Source organism: Ctenocephalides felis, unplaced genomic scaffold, assembly GCF_003426905.1.
Source record: "Ctenocephalides felis isolate EL2017-DRISC unplaced genomic scaffold, ASM342690v1 CF-g0.4_SCAFFOLD_01492, whole genome shotgun sequence".
In the NCBI taxonomy this organism is placed as follows: Eukaryota; Metazoa; Arthropoda; class Insecta; order Siphonaptera; family Pulicidae; genus Ctenocephalides; species Ctenocephalides felis.
Genome location: NW_020537646.1, coordinates 16151078 through 16172845, shown reverse-complemented (window position 1 = coordinate 16172845; position 21768 = coordinate 16151078). Strand labels below are relative to the sequence as shown.

The 21768-nt window shown below is 24.9% G+C and overlaps 1 protein-coding gene across 1 annotated transcript in view; it reads left to right on the top strand.

The window, feature by feature from the left end:
• Nucleotides 1–8203: 8203 nt before the first annotated feature.
• LOC113370932 overlaps nt 8204–21768 on the top strand; it is a 244730-nt gene continuing 231165 nt past the window's right edge. The window contains exons 1-2 of the mRNA XM_026611602.1: nt 8204–8367; nt 8639–8686. Coding sequence (XP_026467387.1) covers nt 8204–8367; nt 8639–8686 — 212 coding nt within the window. The remainder of the gene's footprint in view (nt 8368–8638; nt 8687–21768) is intronic.

Here is a 21768-nt window from a genome sequence, read left to right as displayed (position 1 = left end):
AATATATTTGTAAAATGTTAAATCTTCAATAAAGATTTGAAATCTATATCAAAAATCATATTCAAAAATCTAACAAATCTCAAAATTTTATATTGTTCGTATTGTATTCCCAATTACTGATTTATAATTCAATATACCATATTTCTAATATATATTTTTTTAATATAATTATTAATACTTAAAAGAGAGTTTAGCGTTATATTTTTAGAAACCTAGAAATATGTTAGGACTAAAAATTTGTCATAATTCTAATTTATTTAACGAGAATAAGAGTAAAGTAATTTTACGATGTTCATGTAATAAATTTGGTAAATAAATCTTAAGTTCAGCACTATACTAGTTTTTGGCGTTTTAACCTGATATCGAGCAGTATCTACTATTAACCATTTTTACTTGAAAATATGTAGTTGGAAATATATTTCTAACTTATTCTAATTCTACAATATTTTATAAAATAAATTTTGTGATTAAATCTTGAAATCAGCGCTATACGAGTTTTTGGCGTTTCAACCTGATATCGAGTACCCATTGATAACCATTTTTGCTTGAAAATATGTAGTTTGAAATATATTTTTAACTAATTATAATTCTACAATGTAATAAATTTGATGATTAAACCTTGAAATCAGCACTATCTAGTTTTTGGCGTTTCAACCTGATATCGAGCAGTACCTACTATTTATAATTTGGACATAAAAATATGTAGTTGGAAAAATATTTCTAACTCATTCTAATTCAACAATATTTTATGCAATAAATTTTATGATTAGATCTTGAAATCAACACTATACGAACTTTTGGCGTTTCAACCTGATATTGAGCAGTACCTACTATAACAGTTTGCACATGAAAATATGTAGTTGGAAATATATTTCTAACTAATTCTAATTCTACAATATTTCACGTGATAAATTCGTCACTTGATCTATATCAACATTGACTCCATATTCATATTAAATACACTTAATTGAAAAAAAAATTCACTTCCTATCATAAACAATAAAATATTGCTCAATTTATCAATCGAATAGAATATCTGTGATAAAAATACAACAAATTATTGATAAATTGACTTCTAATTTAGTGACCGCCTAGACCAGATACCACCAAAATTTCAAAGAACCTCTCATCATATTGAACTATATGTAGGTATTATTTCAGCAACAATGTTGTCTTATTAATGCAATACTATTAACTAAAACATATCTAAACACAAGAATAACTAGTTCTTAAATTATCATCAAACATTCTACGACAAAACCAAACACTTTCATATAACTTGTTTTAGCAACTCATTCAATATTTTTTTTACATTTCTCGTGCGGCTTGCTATTAAACATCACGAGCCATAAAAACGATCCAGTTTTTTTTTTCTAAAACTCATTCAAAACACAAGACTTGTCAGTAACTTTTTACAATGGACCTGTCATTATAGATAAACCTCAGATGAATAATTATTACTCATTTTTTAAAAGCCTTTATTAGGAGTTGGGAGTTACATTGAAATGTCTTGGAAGTGTTGATAGTAAAGAACAAAATGATACTTAACAATTTTTTTTATAAAGAACAACGTTATAAGTCAATTGTGTAACTTCTGTATTTCTTTAATTAATGAAATAAAACAAACTAGTGGGCGCATGGCATCGTGTCTTAAGGCAAATTGCTGGAACTTCCCGTTAAAATTATTATTGTTACAGAACAAAAAATTATTTTAGTTAATTTTTTATAAAGAACGATGTTAGAAGTCAGTTGTGTAACTTCTGTATTTCTTTAATTAGTGAAATAAAGCAAAAAATAAAGTTCGGCGATAAAATTGGTGCAATGAGACAAAGAATAAAGTTTGACTTTAATAATAAGGCGAAGGATAAAATTTGATCTTAAATTGATTACCAAATCCAAACCAATACGAAGAATAAAAAATATACTTAATTTTGTCAAACATAAGATTATTGTGTAAGAATATTTTTTTCTACAAAATTGACAAAAAACTAATTATCTATGTTCTACCACAATCCTTCACCAAAAGACTGAATTATTTCATTAATTAAAGACTGTGAAGCCTAATTTGAAAAAATGTATTGCAAAAATGATTTTTTATATAGTACGTATTATTTTGAGTGGTATAAGTGATAAAATGAAATATTTTAAAAAAAGCACGCAACAGCTTTGACTGAATTTGATCATTTACTACTGACAAGTTACTACCAGCTCTAATTTTAGAAACAATTAGTATTATTCCATCACAATCCAATCATAGACACGATCTAGACACGACGTCAATTATTGTCGATTTATAAATTAGTGACCCGAGTACGATATGCATATCTGGCAATCAAACAGTTTAGTATCACTAGGTCGTATTGCATCAGGAAGCCGAAAAAAATAACGGCTACAAGGTTAACTGTTATTAGATTCATATTTGGTCCTAGTCTGTTATGAAGACGATGGTGTATTGCGAATTAAATTTGGATGTACAATAAGGAATTTTAGAATGGTTTATATTTCAAGTTGTATGTTTTGAATTTTAATACAGGATAGAAATGTGAATGATTTTTAAATTTGTATCTCATGTTTATATACAGTTTTTATTCTATAATGTGCAGTAATAATAACATAATATTTAGTTATAATTATTTATAAAACATATTATTTTTGCGGCGCCTGAAATCTAACGCCAGATCAAACTAGTAGGAAGCAGGACAATTTTCATTTTTGGAATTGAAACTCCATTTTGATTTTCAGTTAAAAACGCATTGTTGTTTGTACGAAAAATTAAAATATAGAAACTGGTATAAAAGGTCAAATGAAAAAACCACATTATTCGCCATAATTAAATGCTTCAATCAAAGTCTAAACAAACTGGACTAAAACCTACGAAAAACTCTTTGCTTTGGATTCTAGTGTCCTATATTTATTTTAATCTATATATTATAACCTGAAGTTAATTGTCAATTTATATAACTTTGGAACTAATTTAACAATATCCGTTAAAGGTGTGAATTATACTTTTGTTTTTACAACTTCCTGATTTGATGCGAAAACACCAACTAAAACAATGCCATTTTAAGGAAGCTTAATTAAGTCGTATTTCACGTTGGAAAACAAAGGTATATTGTTGATTAATTGAAGAATCAAGTAGTGCACCAGTTTCTCTTGTTTCTTTATATGTAAATTTTAATTATGGGTAATAAATTTTTCTTAGTTAATGCAAACTAGATGAGATGATGATCTAGATCAAAATCTTTAATAGCAGGAAAATGATAGATGATGAAGTAGAATACTTAATACATTTATTTGTTGAACGTAAATTTTATCTCTTTTGGAAGAAACGTGTTCTAATTTTTTTATTTTATTTTCTTATAAATTACAATTTGTCTAAATAGAAAGACATTGAGTAATTAGTTTGACAAATAACATAGAATTTTTTAACAAAAACCCAGTGGTTCACCTTTTATTAATGTACTAAATTATATCTTAATTAACTTTTGGTATAGCTATTTGCTATCCTGATATTGTCGAAAAGTCTCTTGAAAAAAGCCGATAGTTGTTTGAAAACTGTTGTAGGAATTCAATAACCCAAACAAAATTTTACTTGAATTACAAAGCAGAACAAATATTTTGTATAAAAATTATCACACGCAATTAACACCACATGTTTAATAAATGTGCTAATCTTAATCTTGCAAATAATAAATTGCATACTAAAGTGAGTTTTAATCTTACGATTTGAAAAGTGATAGTAATTTTAATTGCAGCAAATATAATAAAAATAATAATATATCTGATAATACGATGTAAATTGCATAGAAACGTGAAATCATTAATTTTATTGCGGCGAGTAATCAATCTGATATTAGAACCAGCGATTTTATCATTAAAATAATCCATCATGTGCATATAGGCACTCAAACATCTTGATGTAATGCATTTTTATATAGTTTGTCTAAAAACAGTTATTTGCAGGATATGATTCATAGACTTTCCTAGATTGTAATTGCAAAACGCATTAAAGTAGTAGGACAGGTTGATTTTCTTGGAAAATTAATTGCAAGTATGATAATATTAAAAAATTAATTTGTACTATGTATTTACTTTCTTTTTCCTAAAAAGAGAATGCGTGTAAGGTTCACACGCGATTGAAGTAAAACTTATTTGCTACTGTACAAGATGGCATTTAAGTAAAAATAAATTGATCATATAACAACTTTGAATATTGTTTATTAGTAATATGGTAACACTCGTGATGCGCACATTTATTAGTGTCAGCCATTATAGACATTTATATAATAATAAATTATAAATTATATATTCATAATGGCATTAAAATTTACATGGTTCTTATAATGTTTATTTCATAAATTTATCAAAAAAAAACGTAACGAACAGACATAAAGACGAACATGTTGGTTGAGTTCTGGGACAACCCTGCACATGTATATTGGTAAATACTTTTATATTGGTAAAAAAATATAAATTGTATTTTTAAGCAAAATTTATTTTTGTTTTCTTAGTGCAATAATACCTATTTAGAATTTAAATTGTTTAATAAACTGCAAAATTTGTACTCGCAGCTGCAAAAATTAAATGTTGAGGTATGTCACGTACTTTGTCATGAATAAAATAATATTTAAAGAGTTGTTATAAGGATAAAAATGCATTTTATACAGTACCCGTATCAAAATTCTACTAACGATTATCATATAACATGTATTTCTTATAAGATGCTTGAATCATATTCACTAAACCTTATGCCTAAACCTTAAATTCTATGTTGTACGCCTTATAACTAACTATATAGTACGCCTAATACGCCTACGACCCTATTTACATAACACGCCCAATATTATTTCTTATCTTACACCTATAATGTTTCTAACGCTAATTTTTCCTAACCTTACCGAGAATCGAACCCGAGCCCTCTGCGTGACACGCAACGACCTTAACCACTACGCCACCGTGGCGCTGCGATTGGTCGCCTTTTTCCGCGTGTCGTTGCGTCGACTTAGTATTAATTAATTAATAGGTAAAGGTACCGCGGAAGAACAGTGCGTCTCTTAATATATTATTTGTGGGGGACCCAATAGAGTAGTGGTCAAGGCGCTCGACTGCCACGCGGTGGTCCGGGGTTCAATTCCCGGTGTGGGCGATAAACAATAGAGTATAGGGTAGAGACAATAGATAATAGATAAGAGTAAAAAAAAATATATATAGTGTAGGGTAGAGATAAAATAGATATATATAAAATATAGGGTGTAAATGGTAGTAAGTAAGGCTTGTAAGGGGTAAAAAGATATGTAGGTGGTATGTAATATATAATAGGTAGGTAGTAGGAAATAATGATGAAGCGATGACAATAGAGTATATACGGTAGAGACAATAGATAATAAATAGATAAGATTAAAATATAGCGTGTAAATGGTAGAATATAACGTATGTAAGAGGTAAAAAGATATGTAGGGTGTATGTTACATATAATAGGTTAATAGCAAATAATGATAAAGCGTAATAGATATTACATATAAATGTAGGAACTGATGGTCTTAGATAGATATTTATATTAAATTCGTTTAACGTATTGTAATAGATCTTGGATACTTTTATATCAACCATTGTATACCTTTATATAATGTGTATTTGTATGTGTGTATATTACCATTTATAATTAAATTCTACGCAAATCAAATGGTATGACTTCAAAGATTCAATGATTCATTCTATTTAAGGAATTCCTGATAAAAGGCTTGCAAAGAGTTGGGTTCACTCTTCGCTGAAAAATTAGCATACACTATGACTCTTTGAATAAAAAACCTGTATTTCCAGAAGTGTATAAAAACAAAGTCTGCACATCAAGTCAACTTAACAACTTAGTTCGTATTTGGTCTGGATTTTAACTTTCTTCACTTTTGAAATGAGAGCCTGTGTTTATGGTTCAAGATTTGCGGTTGTACTCGTTTACACTTGTGATTTTGGCCTGGTATGCAAATAACACTTTCGTTGTCTCTTGCGAGAGTTGGGATAAATGACTTATTCAAATATAAAATTATGTATTCATTCAATTCAAGTTACTTTAACACTCACTACACATGAGAATATAATGACCACCAAAATCTAATATTTATGATTCAGTATAAAAATTGAATTAAACTATTAATTTTCTTTGTTTAATTTTACAATTTTATACCCTAATTTTATTTTATATCCTAATAACTAATTTATCTTATATGCTTATAACAACATTACAAATTGAAAAAAAAATTTCATTATTATATTTCATAAAATTATATGAAAAAGTTTGATGGTTTGAAAAAATTTATTTAATCAATAATATTACATAAAGGAAATGTGAGTAATTAGGATTTTGTATATCTATTTTATGATAATAATACTATTCATTATTAAATAATAATTTAAAACACTATTGATAATACAAATTAAATTAAAAAAATTATATTGATAATTAAATTAAAAAGTTTGTTATTATAATAATTTGATTCAGTGCAAGAATGGCATGATCATTGTTATATAATATTTATGATTCATGTTATATAAAGTCTATCATTTTGGAACTTTTACCGTTATATTTTAATATTATTGTAATACAAAATATATTTGAACCTTCTTCATTGTTATGTTTTAAATATTTTTGGTAATACTAAATATTGAAATAAGTTATTTTTTATTTTATATAAAAGCAAAGTATAAATATATTAAAATAGTCAATGGAGTCAATTAGGAACTTGAATGAAGGAGTTAAAGAAATTGGGTCAATTATGAACATTAACTTTTTGAGGCATATAATTTTTATATCATTAATTAGTTAAGTATTAATAAATATTTATAATTTTTTTTTATTTCTAAAAATTTTCATTTATTTTTAAAATATTTATTATTTAAAATATTTAATATTTTCATATATATTTTTCATAATCTTTAGTAAATAAATATTATTTTAATATTATAGGTCTGTGAGAGCTAAAGTACGATTGATATTAGAAACACAAGAGTTTTAGGATATCTAATTTAAATTAACTTAATAATTCTCTAAATGTGAATTAAGTTTTTTTTAATATTAGTAATACAAATATGTTCAAGCTTCTTAATTTTTTACGTTTTAATATATTTTTTCCTAATATTTAGTAAACAAGTCTTCAAGGGTTTTAGGATATATAATTTAAATTAACTTAATACTTATATACATGTAAGTTTAAGTTTTTTTTTTCATATTAGTAATATAAATATGTTCAAACTTTTTATTTTTTACGTTTAAATTTTTTTTTAGTAATATTAAATAAAGCAAGTGTTCTTTTGCTATTATGGGTTGGCAAAAATTTGAATATTAATATAAAAATTGTATTTTTTTGCAATGTTTGTATATATGGCATATTATTTTTATTAAATTATTAGTTTTCAATATACGTCCCTTATTAGCATTTTGTTATTATTTTTTATTTTATACTATTTTATTATATACAATCTCAAAACATCTGGTAACTCGTACACTTTTATGCTCATGATTATCTTATTGATTTTCAATATATATGCTTCATAAAAATTTTGATTTTATTATTCTTAATGACACTATAAACTACTTTAAAAAATCTAGTAACTTATATACTACATCTATTTAATATTTTTACAATATTTTCAGAAATTGCATAAAATATCAGAATGAACAGCTTTTCTTTAAAAATAAATAAAGGCTCGTTTTTAATCATCACATTAACTTTTTGTACATGAGTGGCCTTTCTTCTTCTTTGAACTTATAGTTCTATTTTCTTTCAAATAAGCAATTCATATTTTCCTTAATTTCTATCCAACTTAAATGGCCATTTTGTGTTAGTGCCAAGGACTAGAACCGATTATCTCTGGGGTGTGAGTTGGGTATGCTACCGACTTAGCTATTCCCGCCATATTTTTGAAATAGTAACAAACATTGTATTTTTTATCATGGTTGTAATTTTTCAATATTTTCAATTTTTCAATGTTTCTGTTTTATAGCCATGACATTACTCTTGATGAAGAGAAATTGTCTAGCATAACTTTTTCCAATGTGCTTATTACTAAAATCTTATACCATCTTCGTAATTACATCAATATCATTTCATTATTCTGATTTGCAACGAAATCAAATAAGTTTCACTTTAAAATTTCTTTCCCACCACTCAACACCATAGTTGTTTGCAACAGTTGAACGAAGTCATCCATGAAGAAGAGTCGCTGCCACAACTCTCCATCTGGCCACTCAGTCAGTCTTAAAATAAACTCCGGTCCGGTCGTAATTAAAAATTTTGGAAATTGTATTATCAATTATCAATTATCACCTGTATTATTTTTCTTACCTTCGCTCGCTCTCTGCAAAAGTTGTCCGTAGTATGTGATCGGCAGTGAACATTTGATATTATAAGAACTACGCGCTTGGTTATACGTGCCGCAGAAAGCCAGCGGCCTCATATCGCATAAGTTGGGAAAATTAACACTCGAACGCGCCGAAGTTTATGACTGTTTGTTAAAATTGTAATTTTTTTATATTTGTGGTGGGTTTGTAAAAGTGCTAAAAGACTATTCTCAAAGGTGGTTTATTCAGAAATTAAGTTAAGGATTATAAGTTTGAGAAGTATTGATACTTGTTGTTGTTGAGGCTGCTGCTCGTGTGTTGTTTTACTGTTGGATTGAAGTTTAAAAGCCGGTAAGTCGATGATGAATTTGTATTTGATGTAATTTTTGTAGGACCTAGGACAAGATTTATGAAAATATATTTTTTGTATTATATAGAGTGATAAATTTGTGATGGTTGAGTGCTTAACGATAAAATTTTATTTAGATATAAAACTTTTCATGGAGTGGCCCACAGGGGTGATCTCCGTCATGTCATATATATAGAACTCCATTACTGTTATTGGAGTTCTAACAATCAACACAATAGCTTATAGATTTTTTTTTCGATTGTTATTCAATTATTGTAAAAAAAAACTTTTGCATTCCCTTCATAATTAGTTAGAAATTGCCAGTTTGTGGTTTATCGTAGTTTTAAAGTATAGGGAGGTTGCAAATAATAAATTCGGGATAAAACAATTTAGATAAATAGGTTTATAAAGAGATAAACTTTCTATTATGTAAAGTAATAGATTTTTGATTTTTGTGTGATTAACTATTTGCGATGATAAAATTCTATTTAAAAATACAAAATTTTTGCGGTTGCTTCATAATTAGTTAGAAATTGTCATTTATCGTAGTTGTAGTTGTAAAGGATTGTGAGTTTGCAAAAAAATAAATTTTGAATAAATAATTCAAACAAATAAGTTTATGAAGAGATAAACTTTCCATTATGTAGAGTGATAAATTTGTGATTTTTGTGCGTTTAACGATTTGCAATGGCAAAATTCTATTTGAAAATTTAAAATTATTGCGTTAGTTTCATAATTAGTTAAAAATTGTCAGTTTGTGGTTGTAGTCGTAGTTGTAAAGTACAGTGAGTTTGCAAAAATATAAATTTGGGATAAACAATTCGAAAAACATGATGCTAAGAATTAGAATTATTATCAATAACAAAAGTAAGAAAATAATAATAACAATAATAATAATTGAATAAATATAGTGAATGAATAAAATCACAAAAATATAAAACTTACAATATAAATTTAAATATAATGACTGTTAACTAAATTAAAGTTTTTTTTTACTTTTTAAATTCAGCACATTTATTTATTGAATCTATTTATTAAATAGATTTTATGTTAGCAAATAATTCGGTTATTGAAGAAGTTTACGATGAGCTCTTGAAGCCTAAAAAATCTTAAGTCACCCGTTATAAAAATATTAACGAGTATTAATGAATTATAATTAATTACTACTTGTGATTTTTGTGTGTCCAACTGTTTTTTTTAATTTCAATAATTAAATTATTTTTAAAGATATGAAATATTAAATTAGCATTATAAATAACTAGAAATTAAGTCAGCTTGTAAAAAGAAATTTCAAAAATATATTATTCACACAAAACAAGATTTTTTTTAGTCTCTTCTGTAGATACAATTTTATATCAACAATTAATTCTATTTATTGTCCAAGATGAACCTACATCGTGAATTTAAGTGTAATGTTATAAAAATCCTTTAGTTCACCTTTGCATAGTATTCAAAAAAATGTCTTTGTTTTATGATGAATTTATAAATATTAAAACATTGTTATAAAAATGTTATTTCGTATTGATAAATTATAACTAAATACTACTTGTGATTTTTATCTAATGGTTGATTAATTTCAATAAATAAATCATTCTTAAAAATTTAAAATTTTAAATTGGCTTGTTACTTAATTAAAAATTAAGTAGTAAAGTATTGAGAAATTGCAAAAATATATTTTTTTCAAATGAATTTTAAATATTTTATTTCTTTCTCTTCTTAATTACAATCTGTCTTATACAAAAAAAGACATTCATTAATTTTTGGGATTTGTGGGTAATTAACATCTATTCTAAAAGGTTACTCAATAGTAAGCCATTTAAACGTTGATAAATGAATGAAATAAAATTGCTGTTATATGAAAATTTTAAAATTTTCTCTAAACAAGAATTTTTTTAGTCTTCTCTGTGTATACAGTTTTATATTGGCTAATCATTTTATTTATTGTCCAAGAAAAATCTACATCGTAAATGTTATAAAAATCCTTTAGTTCGCGCCTTTGGTTTATGATGAATTTATAAAAATTTGTTATACTGTTATAAAAGTTTTAACTAGTGTTGATAAACTATATCTAAATACTAATTGATTTTTTTGTGTCTAATGGTTAATTAATTTCAATAATTAAATTATTCTTAAAATAATAAAATTTTAAATTGGCTTTGTAAATACTAAAAAATTAAATCATGTTGTAGTAAAGTTTTAAAAAATTGCGAAAATATAAATTTGCACCAAACAATCTTTTATGTATTTTCTGTGTATCTTTACAATTTTATAACAAATCATTTCATTTTTTGTTAGTGGCGAACCTGCATCATAAATTTAAGTGTTATATCTTTTATTATAAAAATCCTTTATTTCACCTTTGTATAACATTCAAAAAAATATGTCTTTGGCATATGATGTTCAGCCGAGCAAAAAAAATTAATTTAAGATTAGGACGCTTTGCAAAGTTATGACTTAAATTTATGCAAATAGTCTTGAGATTGTTTAGTCAGATGAAATCTGAAATCGTTGTTGAAAATCTTACAATAGTATACATTTTATTTTCTGACTCATTCAAAATTATTCCACAAAAATGCTATATTAGTGATTAATTTAATATTGCGAATAATCTTTGCTAGTTTGATATAATTGCAAATTAAAATTTAATGTTAAAATTTCACTCATTCGTGAACTGCTTTATGAGAATTTGAATTAAAATATGATTCGAATAAAAAAAACATCTATTATTATTTATTCTATGTTATATTAATATTTTTATGAAATTAAATTTCATCAAATAAAATTTTAACCTGATATATTTTATTATTGTGTATATCCTTGTAAGAAATGGATACAAATTAAATTGTGCATTTAATTAATAATGCATATGGTATTGCTCAAGCATAATACTCGCAGATTAAATTGATTATGAAACAAGGAAACGGATATGTTTATATGTTTTTATGAACACATTTAATGATTTCTGTTAAATATATAAAAACATAATTATTTATAGTTGTGATTCATATGGACATTATTTAAACGATACAAATCTTAGATAAATTCGTTTCAAATGTATTTCTGAAAATTATTAGTTCAAATATGATTTATTTTTGCCATTGTTTTTAAAACAAAAATTTTCTACTAATACAAGTAGTTCTAAATAAAATTGTGTCACTCTATAAATAAGATATTCAGCAATTACTTAGACAAAAGTAATATCCAGAATATCTAATTATTAATATTAATTTCTGCTTAATGAACTCAAATATTTTTTTACTCGATTAATTCCAACAGAAAAAAGATCTTATTTTAAACAGGAATTATTACAAAAGTAGTTCTAACAGTAATAATAAACAATAATGGTACACATAACTTGTTAAATTAATCCTATTATTATAATAATAGACATGATAATAAGTATGGTTAATATAAATAATAAAAGTAATTAAATAATCATGATAATAAATATAATTAAATTATTTGAAAATAATAACAACAATGTCTGAAAAAAAATCATCAAATAAAAAGCAAAATAAATATAAAAATTTTAACATAAATATAATTTAATAAATATTTAGTATTAACTAATAGAAGTTTTTCATCTTATATATTCAGCTCATGTTAATTTTATTTTCAATAAATAATATAAAAAATATCTGTTAATGTGAAATACTGAATTCGATATCAAAGTCAGATCTTTCGTACAATTTTGATTATTCCCCAATTTCAAAATATTGCGAAAATCATTCTCGGTAATATCAATTTCTTCATAATTTTAAATCATGTACAATGTAATAAAATTACGAATGCCTGAGAAAAATTCACGTCGCATTATTTTCGCCTTATTGCGTTTTATTTAAAATCATCCGCATTAATTAAAATTAATAATATCGCGGTCGCTTCTCGTAATTATGAGAAAGTTTTATAATACAGAGTCTGTTTCTGGAGCATTAGGTATATTGCTCTACCTATAATAATGTTCAGTACAAAAATGATTTTATAAGCGTGCAAAGTTTAATTTTTATAATCCTTATGTAACTCTAATTAAAAATTATGGTTATTGCACTGTAACAATGAGGAAGTTTCCTCGTTCTGCTTTATATTAAATCGTGTTTTTTCTTGCGGACCGCGTTTGAAAAGTTAATCGCTTAATACGCGTCTTTCAGATGAAGTAAATTTTAAATAAAAATTGAGAATTATATGTATTATGAATTCAATGAGTTTTATTAATTATATTTTAAATAAATTGATATTAATTACAGTCAACATGCTCTTGTAAAATCTCAACATATTATTATTGTTTCTTAATATATTTCACTTCAATTTGGCCAACCTGATTCAAGTTTTAATAAAAACTTTTCAACTTTATCTCAATACTGAAACTCTTCAAGTTGTCTATCTGCTGGAAAAACTGATTTTAGTCATATGTATAAGATTCTATTTATATATTTCTCTACTTTAGCCATCTGCAAAAGCCCTAAAATGTACATTTTTCCTGATAAATTAATTGAAACAACTTTCAAGCTATATCGTGTAAATATAAATTAGAATATCTCCAAGAAGTTGATGCTCAGGTCTTGTAACATATTTTTTTAATATCGAATCTATTTTTTAATATCGAATCTATTTTCTAATATGGGCAGTACTCCGATCACAATATTAATTTATCATATAAATTCATACATCAATCATTTAATTATATAAAGATACATATTATATCATAAATAATTTATTTTAAAAAACTGTTTCAAAGTTATGAATTTATTTTCATATTACAGTTTACACAAAACAAGGCATTAAAATATATGGTTTCTTCTGTGTTGTCATATTTGTTGCATGTTGATATATTCCTGCAATTATATATATATATATATATATATATATATATGTTGCATAAACTGACAATAACAACAAAATGACAACTTAAATTTTACGATTACGTTTATTATTCTAAACAATTTACATGTTGACTCAACACGTCGTTTATTTGGAATTGCCCTATTGTTATTCGCGAAATAACTTTTATGAGAGTTGATTTAATGCCACTGTTATTAGTTTAAATCTTCCATATATTGTCAAGACAATTTTGTTAGATATTTGTATTGTTCTATTGTCACAATACAAAAAAATACAATACTAAAATAACTATAATTTTATGTAGCATTTTTTAAGTAATTGAGATAGTTGTTGATGTCGAACATAAACATATACATTTTTTATAAAAATATGTTTTAAAAAAGATATTCTTTCCTAGACAATGTCCCTTTGCTGCCAACAATTGTAAATTCCACAAATTTATTAAGTGTCTTTAACTGGACAGTTAAAAATAAAACACAATAAAAAAATAAAAAAGATATTTTGATTTAATTTATTTATTAGCAAATATTTTTTATTACTCTAATATATAGTATACTATTTTACACATATTATAATTAAACAAAACAAAAATATTGTTATAATTTCAATTTCTACGTATTAAACCATAAAAAATGTATTTTTGTCAATAATATTGCTCCCAAATTAATTACTACACTTATATAATTACATTCTTATCACTTAAAAACTTACATATTTTATTATTTATTATTAACTTAAACTAATGAATATCTTACTTGTTATTTATATCTACATTGTTTGTATTACTTCGAACGCGATCAAAATATTTAGCTTTGAAAAAAACCATTTAGATAATAATAACTTCATTTTTTAATTATTTAACCAAACATACAGAAACATTCTTTTGAGGATAATAAAAATACATAAAACTAATAGTTGTGCAGGTACTCATTCAACTAATAGACGAAAACAAGATTAATTAGTTAATAAAATCATTAGATAATATTATTGAATTTGTGTGTCTATAATGATAAAAATGTAACAAATATGTTAAGTCCCATAATGAAAAATTTATAATATTAATGTAAAATATTATAAATAATGAAGTATTCATTGGATATAAATAATATTATAAATCTATTATGTAGAGCTAGAAAAATACCACAAAATAAACGTCGATGGTATGGGATGTCAAAATAAATTTATTAAGAAAATTTGTAGATCAAGAATATCTACATATACAAGAATATTTCATCTAGATTTTAAAATTAGTATGTCATTCAAATTTACTAAATTTAATTGCGTTTTTTAGGATTGTGTTTTTTGTTTGAATTAATTAAATGTATCACACTGAAGATATCTTTAAGTTAGATTGGATCGAACAGTAGGCTAGATTAATAAAGTAAATTCTTAATAAACCAATTTCTTACCGTAAATCAATGTTTTCTCAAAAACGGCTGGTTATCTAATTTTTGAAAAAATATCTGAATATTTATTATATTTATCAGATACGTTAATGAATGTGATAAATTTAATCATCTTGAAACAATGCATTAGTCGTTTAATTGAGAGTTTAGTCCGCAAAACGAGTTCTATTCATATACGTTAATGTGATAAATTTAATCATCTTGAAACAATGCATTAGTCGTTTAATTGAGAGTTTAGTCCGCAAAACGAGTTCTATTCAGCGCAGCCAAATGAACAAAAGTAGGTACATCATTCGCTCAACAAGAGAACAGGTTGCGCCGAAAGAAATTTCATTTCAACTCTCACATGCGATGTTCCCGTTGCGCCGCTTTTACTCTCACCTTCTCTTCTATAAATCAATTCAGCACCCGCTAGCGTATTTTAATTTAAAATGTCAATACCTGGAATAGTATAATATTTGGATTGTTATTGTTAAATGATTAATGATGTAGCTTAAATTTAACAATAATCCAAACAATCAAGAACAAATTTCTTCGACTCAGTTCTACGAGCACAACAAAAGTGTTCTATTTGTATTTATTGTATTTTGAGCCAAATTCAACCAATATTTAAGATTTTGGACTGTATTGACCAGATATGGAATAATCGGTCAATTCTAATCAATTATTGTAATTTTTTATTCTATTTGAAATTTATTCAAGCAACTCTCTATAATATATCTAAAAATTTAAGTCATTCAATAGTATTTCGAGTTTTGTTATTAATTTTAGGTTGTTAATTTTATTTTTTTTTATTGGCCTTGCTTACTCGAGCATTTAGCCACCTACAACATATTTCAATTTCAATAAATCTTCATGTTCATACTATTTTTCTTATATAAATTCTATTCTTTTTTCTATTTTATATTCTATCCTGTTCTATTTCTACTCTTCAAGGTAACTTTATTCTTCTTTCTTCTTCTTTACCATCTATCATTGTATCTTCTATCCTCTTCTTACGTCTTCATTACTTCTATTTTTACTTCCATTCATTTTAATTTTTATTTTCCAATCTTTTATACACGATTGAACTATTTTTAACATTATTTCAAACTAATTTTTACTTTATTTTATAAACAAGTATATTTCTATTTTTGCCGAGGAACGCTACTTACGAGCTAATCCCGCTACTAATTTTAGGTTGAGTTGCATTCCAAGTGATATAATTTTTTCTGAAAATTGATTTTGCTTCTAAAATAATATATACCAAATACTTCATTAGAACTAAAATTCTAATCAAGTATTTGGTTTTGCCTTGCTATTGACTTATTTTTAAATTTTATCTCAAATGACTTTTGTTTTTAGAAATATTTGTTTTACCGTTTGTAGACAATATTCATCCACGTTCAACCTACATGAATTTTCTGTAATACAAATACTTAATATTAAAAGTTAATTACAAATTATTTATAATGGTTGATTCTGGGTCAATTTGACACTTAAGACTTGGCTAGGTTTACTTCATATCCGTGATTGATTCTGAAGTTAGAATTTTCTCACACCCACTGGTTAGCTTTATATTTACATGTATTTTATACATATTTCTGCATTGATTTCTGTTTATGAAAGACTTGATTATATATATATATAATATATATATATATATCAGGGTGGTCCTTAATATGGATATTTTCGAGTTTTCTTGCTCACAAGAGCTCAAATGGTTCATTTGTCGCTAAGTTATACCTAAAACTTTTTTTTTTAATTTTTAAAGAAATTTCCATGCTATTTCCATGCTATTTCCATACGAAGTTTGATTGAATTGCGCGCTATCTAAATGTTAATATTAAGAGATAAAACTTTAGAGAATTGTTTTTTATCAATTTGGAACCATTTGAACACTTGGGAGCAAGAAAATTCGAAAATGTCCATATTAAGGACCGATATATATATATATATATATATATATATATATATATATTGCTTCGAATAATCTTTTTAATACACCCTACCGCTGAAGATACCTACAAAAATATTTAAAAAATTGAATTTTAAATAAAATTTAGAACATTGCTTAGATTTTTTGATTAAGGAAGACTTAAAAAATATATTAAAATGTATATATTATAAAACTTCTCATTCTTATTCTATAATTAAAATTAGAAATAAATTTGAACTCATAGTTACCAATATTAACAATATAATATTTCAATATATTTATAATAAATTCAGAATATTTTTAATGATAAATGCACTATTTTTCATTGTTTTCTACATTATTATTGTTCTAATTTGCTTTCATTCGAGAATCTTACAAGTATTACCAGAATCCATACATAAATTAGAGAGATATCAACAGTGCGTGACAAAACGAACCTGAAATCAAAATTCAAGGTTGCACTACTGCTTTAGCTATTGCGATAAGAAAAAAAAATTTGGCCAATATAAATTATTACAGAATTATACTAATTTGAAATGTCAATAATTTGAGTAGATAATTGCGTTAAAAAATTACTAAGAAACAACGAATCGGTAATGGAAAACTATCTAAGTTAAAGGATGTATGTGAAAGATATTTCAGTTGAAAAATGGTTTAAAATAACATATTCTCTTTATTTTTAAATATTTCTATTAACTATCAACTATTGTTTAAAAATCTATATAGACTATAATAATTTTAATAATGTTTTATAAATTACATATTCTTCAATAAAAATTGCAGTGTAATGAACATGTCCATAAGGTCAATATAGTCTAAATTTCTAAATGCCGATGTTAATGGTAAATAAAATCAAATAATTTTGATCATATGTTTATTATTATATTTGTCTGAAGACTATAGTCACACTATTGTACAATTTTTGTAAAATTTTTAGTTTATTCAAAATTACTGAGAAGTACTGCATTTCCTTGTGCAACTCCAATTCTCATTTAGCTTCTTATATAGATTTACCTTATTGCTGATACGTTTTGGGTTAATATTTGTTAAATATTTAAAAATTGAGTCATCTTATAAATTATAAATATCTGTGTGTATGTTTTCAGTATACAATATGTATATGTATATAAGCAAATTTAATTTCTCAATTTTGTATTAAAGAAAAACAACTTACCTGCAACGAATTGAGAACGCTCACGCATATTCTTTGCATCTTTTATGAAGAAACGTGATGAGTTTATTTAAATATGTACATGAATAATATATACACGTGCAAGTTTTTTTAATTCATAAAAGCAAACAAAACACTCGATTATCTAATTGCATATTCTTGTGATATAAATCTTTTACAACTAATAATATATAATAATAGTTTGTAATGATGGCAAGTAAATCGTTTATGTGTTGTATATCCTTTGTAAATTATTTTTATATTTGTTCTGGTACGGATGAAATAATATGGTTATATAAATTAAAACACATCACAAAATATATTTGTGTTTCAATCAATAAGAAAAATTAATTAGCAAATCTCAATTCGATCATCATGTTGTGCAATACCGAAGCGAATCGTAGAAAAGTGTGTTTATATGATGCCCTTTATTTTGCGTTTTATAACCGATGACAATGTCATTAAATATTTATGTAAATTGCTTTCTTAAAACTTTCTCTATTCAAAATTCAATGTAGTCCGTGGAGACGAACTTAAATATTGCATAATATGTTATCATCTAAAAATTCAGTGTTTATGAACTGCTGATGAACAAATTATATAATTATATACATAACGAAAATAGATAACATTTGACTTCAAATATAATGATAATTTAATTAAATATTTTTTTATATTTATTTAAACACTTTTTTGTTTTGTTGCCAACTTTGATTATTATCATCTTTGATTCCATCAAGTTAATTTCATGGATAAATTGAAGCGTCACTTGGATTCAATTTATTTATACTGCATGTAACTTTCTCCGAGAAATCAAATTATATTAAGAAAAAGTTTAAACTCTTCATCATTTTGATTTGAATTTCTTTGGACGTTTGATGTATCTGATAATTGTGTCGTGTGTAGTAAATAAAGATTGTTGTCTATGTTTTTTACATATAATGTTAGAAATAACTGAATTTATAGAAAGCAACAAGTATATTCATATAAACAGTAGCAAAAACGAAACAGATTCTGGAAAAGAAATGCTTTGCATATATAATTTTTTTGTTACAAAATTCTGAGAATTAAATTGATTATAAAATGTGATTTATTGCTGATACAATAAAGTAATATATATAATTAAAAAAAAATCATTTATTATAATTCAGATTTCTGAGAACCTCACATTCTCACATTTTCATATTTTCATCACACATTTCATGATAATATATTTAATTATTATTATTGCTATGATTTAAAAATCCACGTAACAAAAAATAGGATTTAGGATATCCCGAGTTAGAATTTAAGAACATTAATTAAATTTATAATTATTGAAATTTAATTGAGATTGATTCTTTCATACTTTCATTACAATTCTTCTTTTATAGATTCTTTCATTTAAATATGATTCTACAATTTATTCAATGTATAATTATTATATAGGGCATTCAAGGTGTTAATATAAACTAAAGAGAAAGTAGTACTTTATATGAGAAATATTATTTCTATACATTCTATACCTTCAATACTCTCAATATCTGATATTCTTTATCAAAAAGAACCAAACAACTTTTTTATAAAATACTATTAGAATGATTATATGTAATTATGTTGATTGTCGGAATATATAATAGATTTCTGATGCATTAGCTCGATGAAATGAAAGTATGTTTATTTTCTATACTAATTACATGATTAAAGCCGTAAATATAAATGGAATTAATAATGCTTAATATTATTATTTTGCAAAGCTAATTATTTATGCTATTTATTGCCTTATTTCAGTAAATGACTATTTCTGAAGACTTTCTCTAATAATACTCAATCAAAACATACTCTGACTTCATTTATCACGAGACATTTTTATTTTATTCCCTGCTTATATTTCTTTTTGCAATTGTTGGATTGTTCAACATTTATTCAGTTTCTTGGCATGGCTATAAAACTATCTTTGTCATTTTTCAACATTCGTAATGAGGAAACGTTGTACTGTCAATGAAGTTACAAATGAACATTATTCTGGCTCGTCTGACATGGGACTATTAATAAAAGTGACAGACGACACCCTCGCATGGGGTTTAGAGGCGCTCTTCCAAATAAATGGAGCTTTTTAGGAATATATAGAGAGAAACTCGATTATTTATGTTATTGTTACTATTTACTAAATAGAATAGATAGAACACATTTTTGTCATATTGCCTACATATATTTCAAGTGGCTAATTTAACTTTTGGTTCATTTTTACAGTTGTTGTTTTTTATATGTAGTCAATATAAAAATAGTTCAGACTTTAAATTGAAGTTTAAAAAGAAAGTTGAATTTTTTCTAGAAAATTTTCTCAGTCCCCACTTTTGAAATTGAAATTAAAATTCACTCTTGGAAGTTTCTTAAACAATGTAAAATTAAATATAAAAGGTTAGAGGTGTCTGAAAACCCAAAACTAACTCTTTGGTAATGGAAATTTTAGCAATTCATTTCGAATAGGTAATAATACAATATCATTCTTAAGGTTATAAATGTCGAATAAAGTTATAGGTAGTACAGTTGACGTGTTGATAGTCTGATGATAACTTGGAATTTGAGATTTTATAATCTGATCCTTTAGAGATTAAATTCTTGACATTTACTTTATCGGAATTTATAATTGGATAAAAAGAAAATTGACTTGCATGGTGTCATATTATATTTGTGCACAATCATTCTAAAGGACAGACCTTACATTCTAGATTTCATATCAGATAGAAAAATAATTTTGATATTAGTTCCAATGATTTATCAATATTTTGTGAAAGCAAGTATTTGTTACCAGTGTAATTTGTCTAGTGCATAAACTGCATCATAATTTGAATGCAATTTATATAAATCCTGGTGATCTAAATAGCAGTTTACTTACATTAATTGAAACTGATTAATTTCATTTAGTCATAACCTGATATCGATACTGACATAACACTCATGATTTATTAAGAAATGATAAATGAGAGATGGACATGCAATGCGAGAAGTGCATATAAATTTTCTTGCATTTAAGTAACTGCATCTTAGCCATTTAAATTTATAAATTATAGTTGCGTAATGGAATAAATATATTTAACGATTTAGTTCAAATCCTAATTTAATGACTGTGTATATTTATGTAATAGTAAAATTTCTAGTAAATCATACGTATATTATAAATGATATCATGAAGTTGATTCCTAATATCATGTATTAAATATAATTAATACGTACTTCATTGAAATACTTGATTAATTGGATTATCTGATATAGATAATATCTTTTATGTCTTTTATATATATACATATATATATATATATATATATATATATAAAATGAAAAAAACGAATTATTATATATTGATGACTTTAAATAGGGTTTTTTTTTTTTTTTTTTATATGAACTTGATTCAATAACTTTCTTTGACTAGTAGTTATCCAGTGTTATAATGCGTTCCTCATTTCTGGTGAAATTTTTTACCAAATAAATTTTATCCCAATTTATTATTTACCTAAAAACTTATACAATCGCTGAGTATATTTCTGATAGTAAACTTTTATACGATACTGTAAAAAACTTATCTGCTGTCAAAGCGATTCACATAGATTCTCATAATAAGCAGTCTCTTTGTATATGTACACCTTTCTCTCGAAGCATCGCGATCTTTTAAACAGATTTGTGATGCTGAACACATCTTCCTTATAGATCGAGGAAAGGTGAAAATACCTTAACAAAATACTAAACTCTAAAATTTTTATACAATAATAA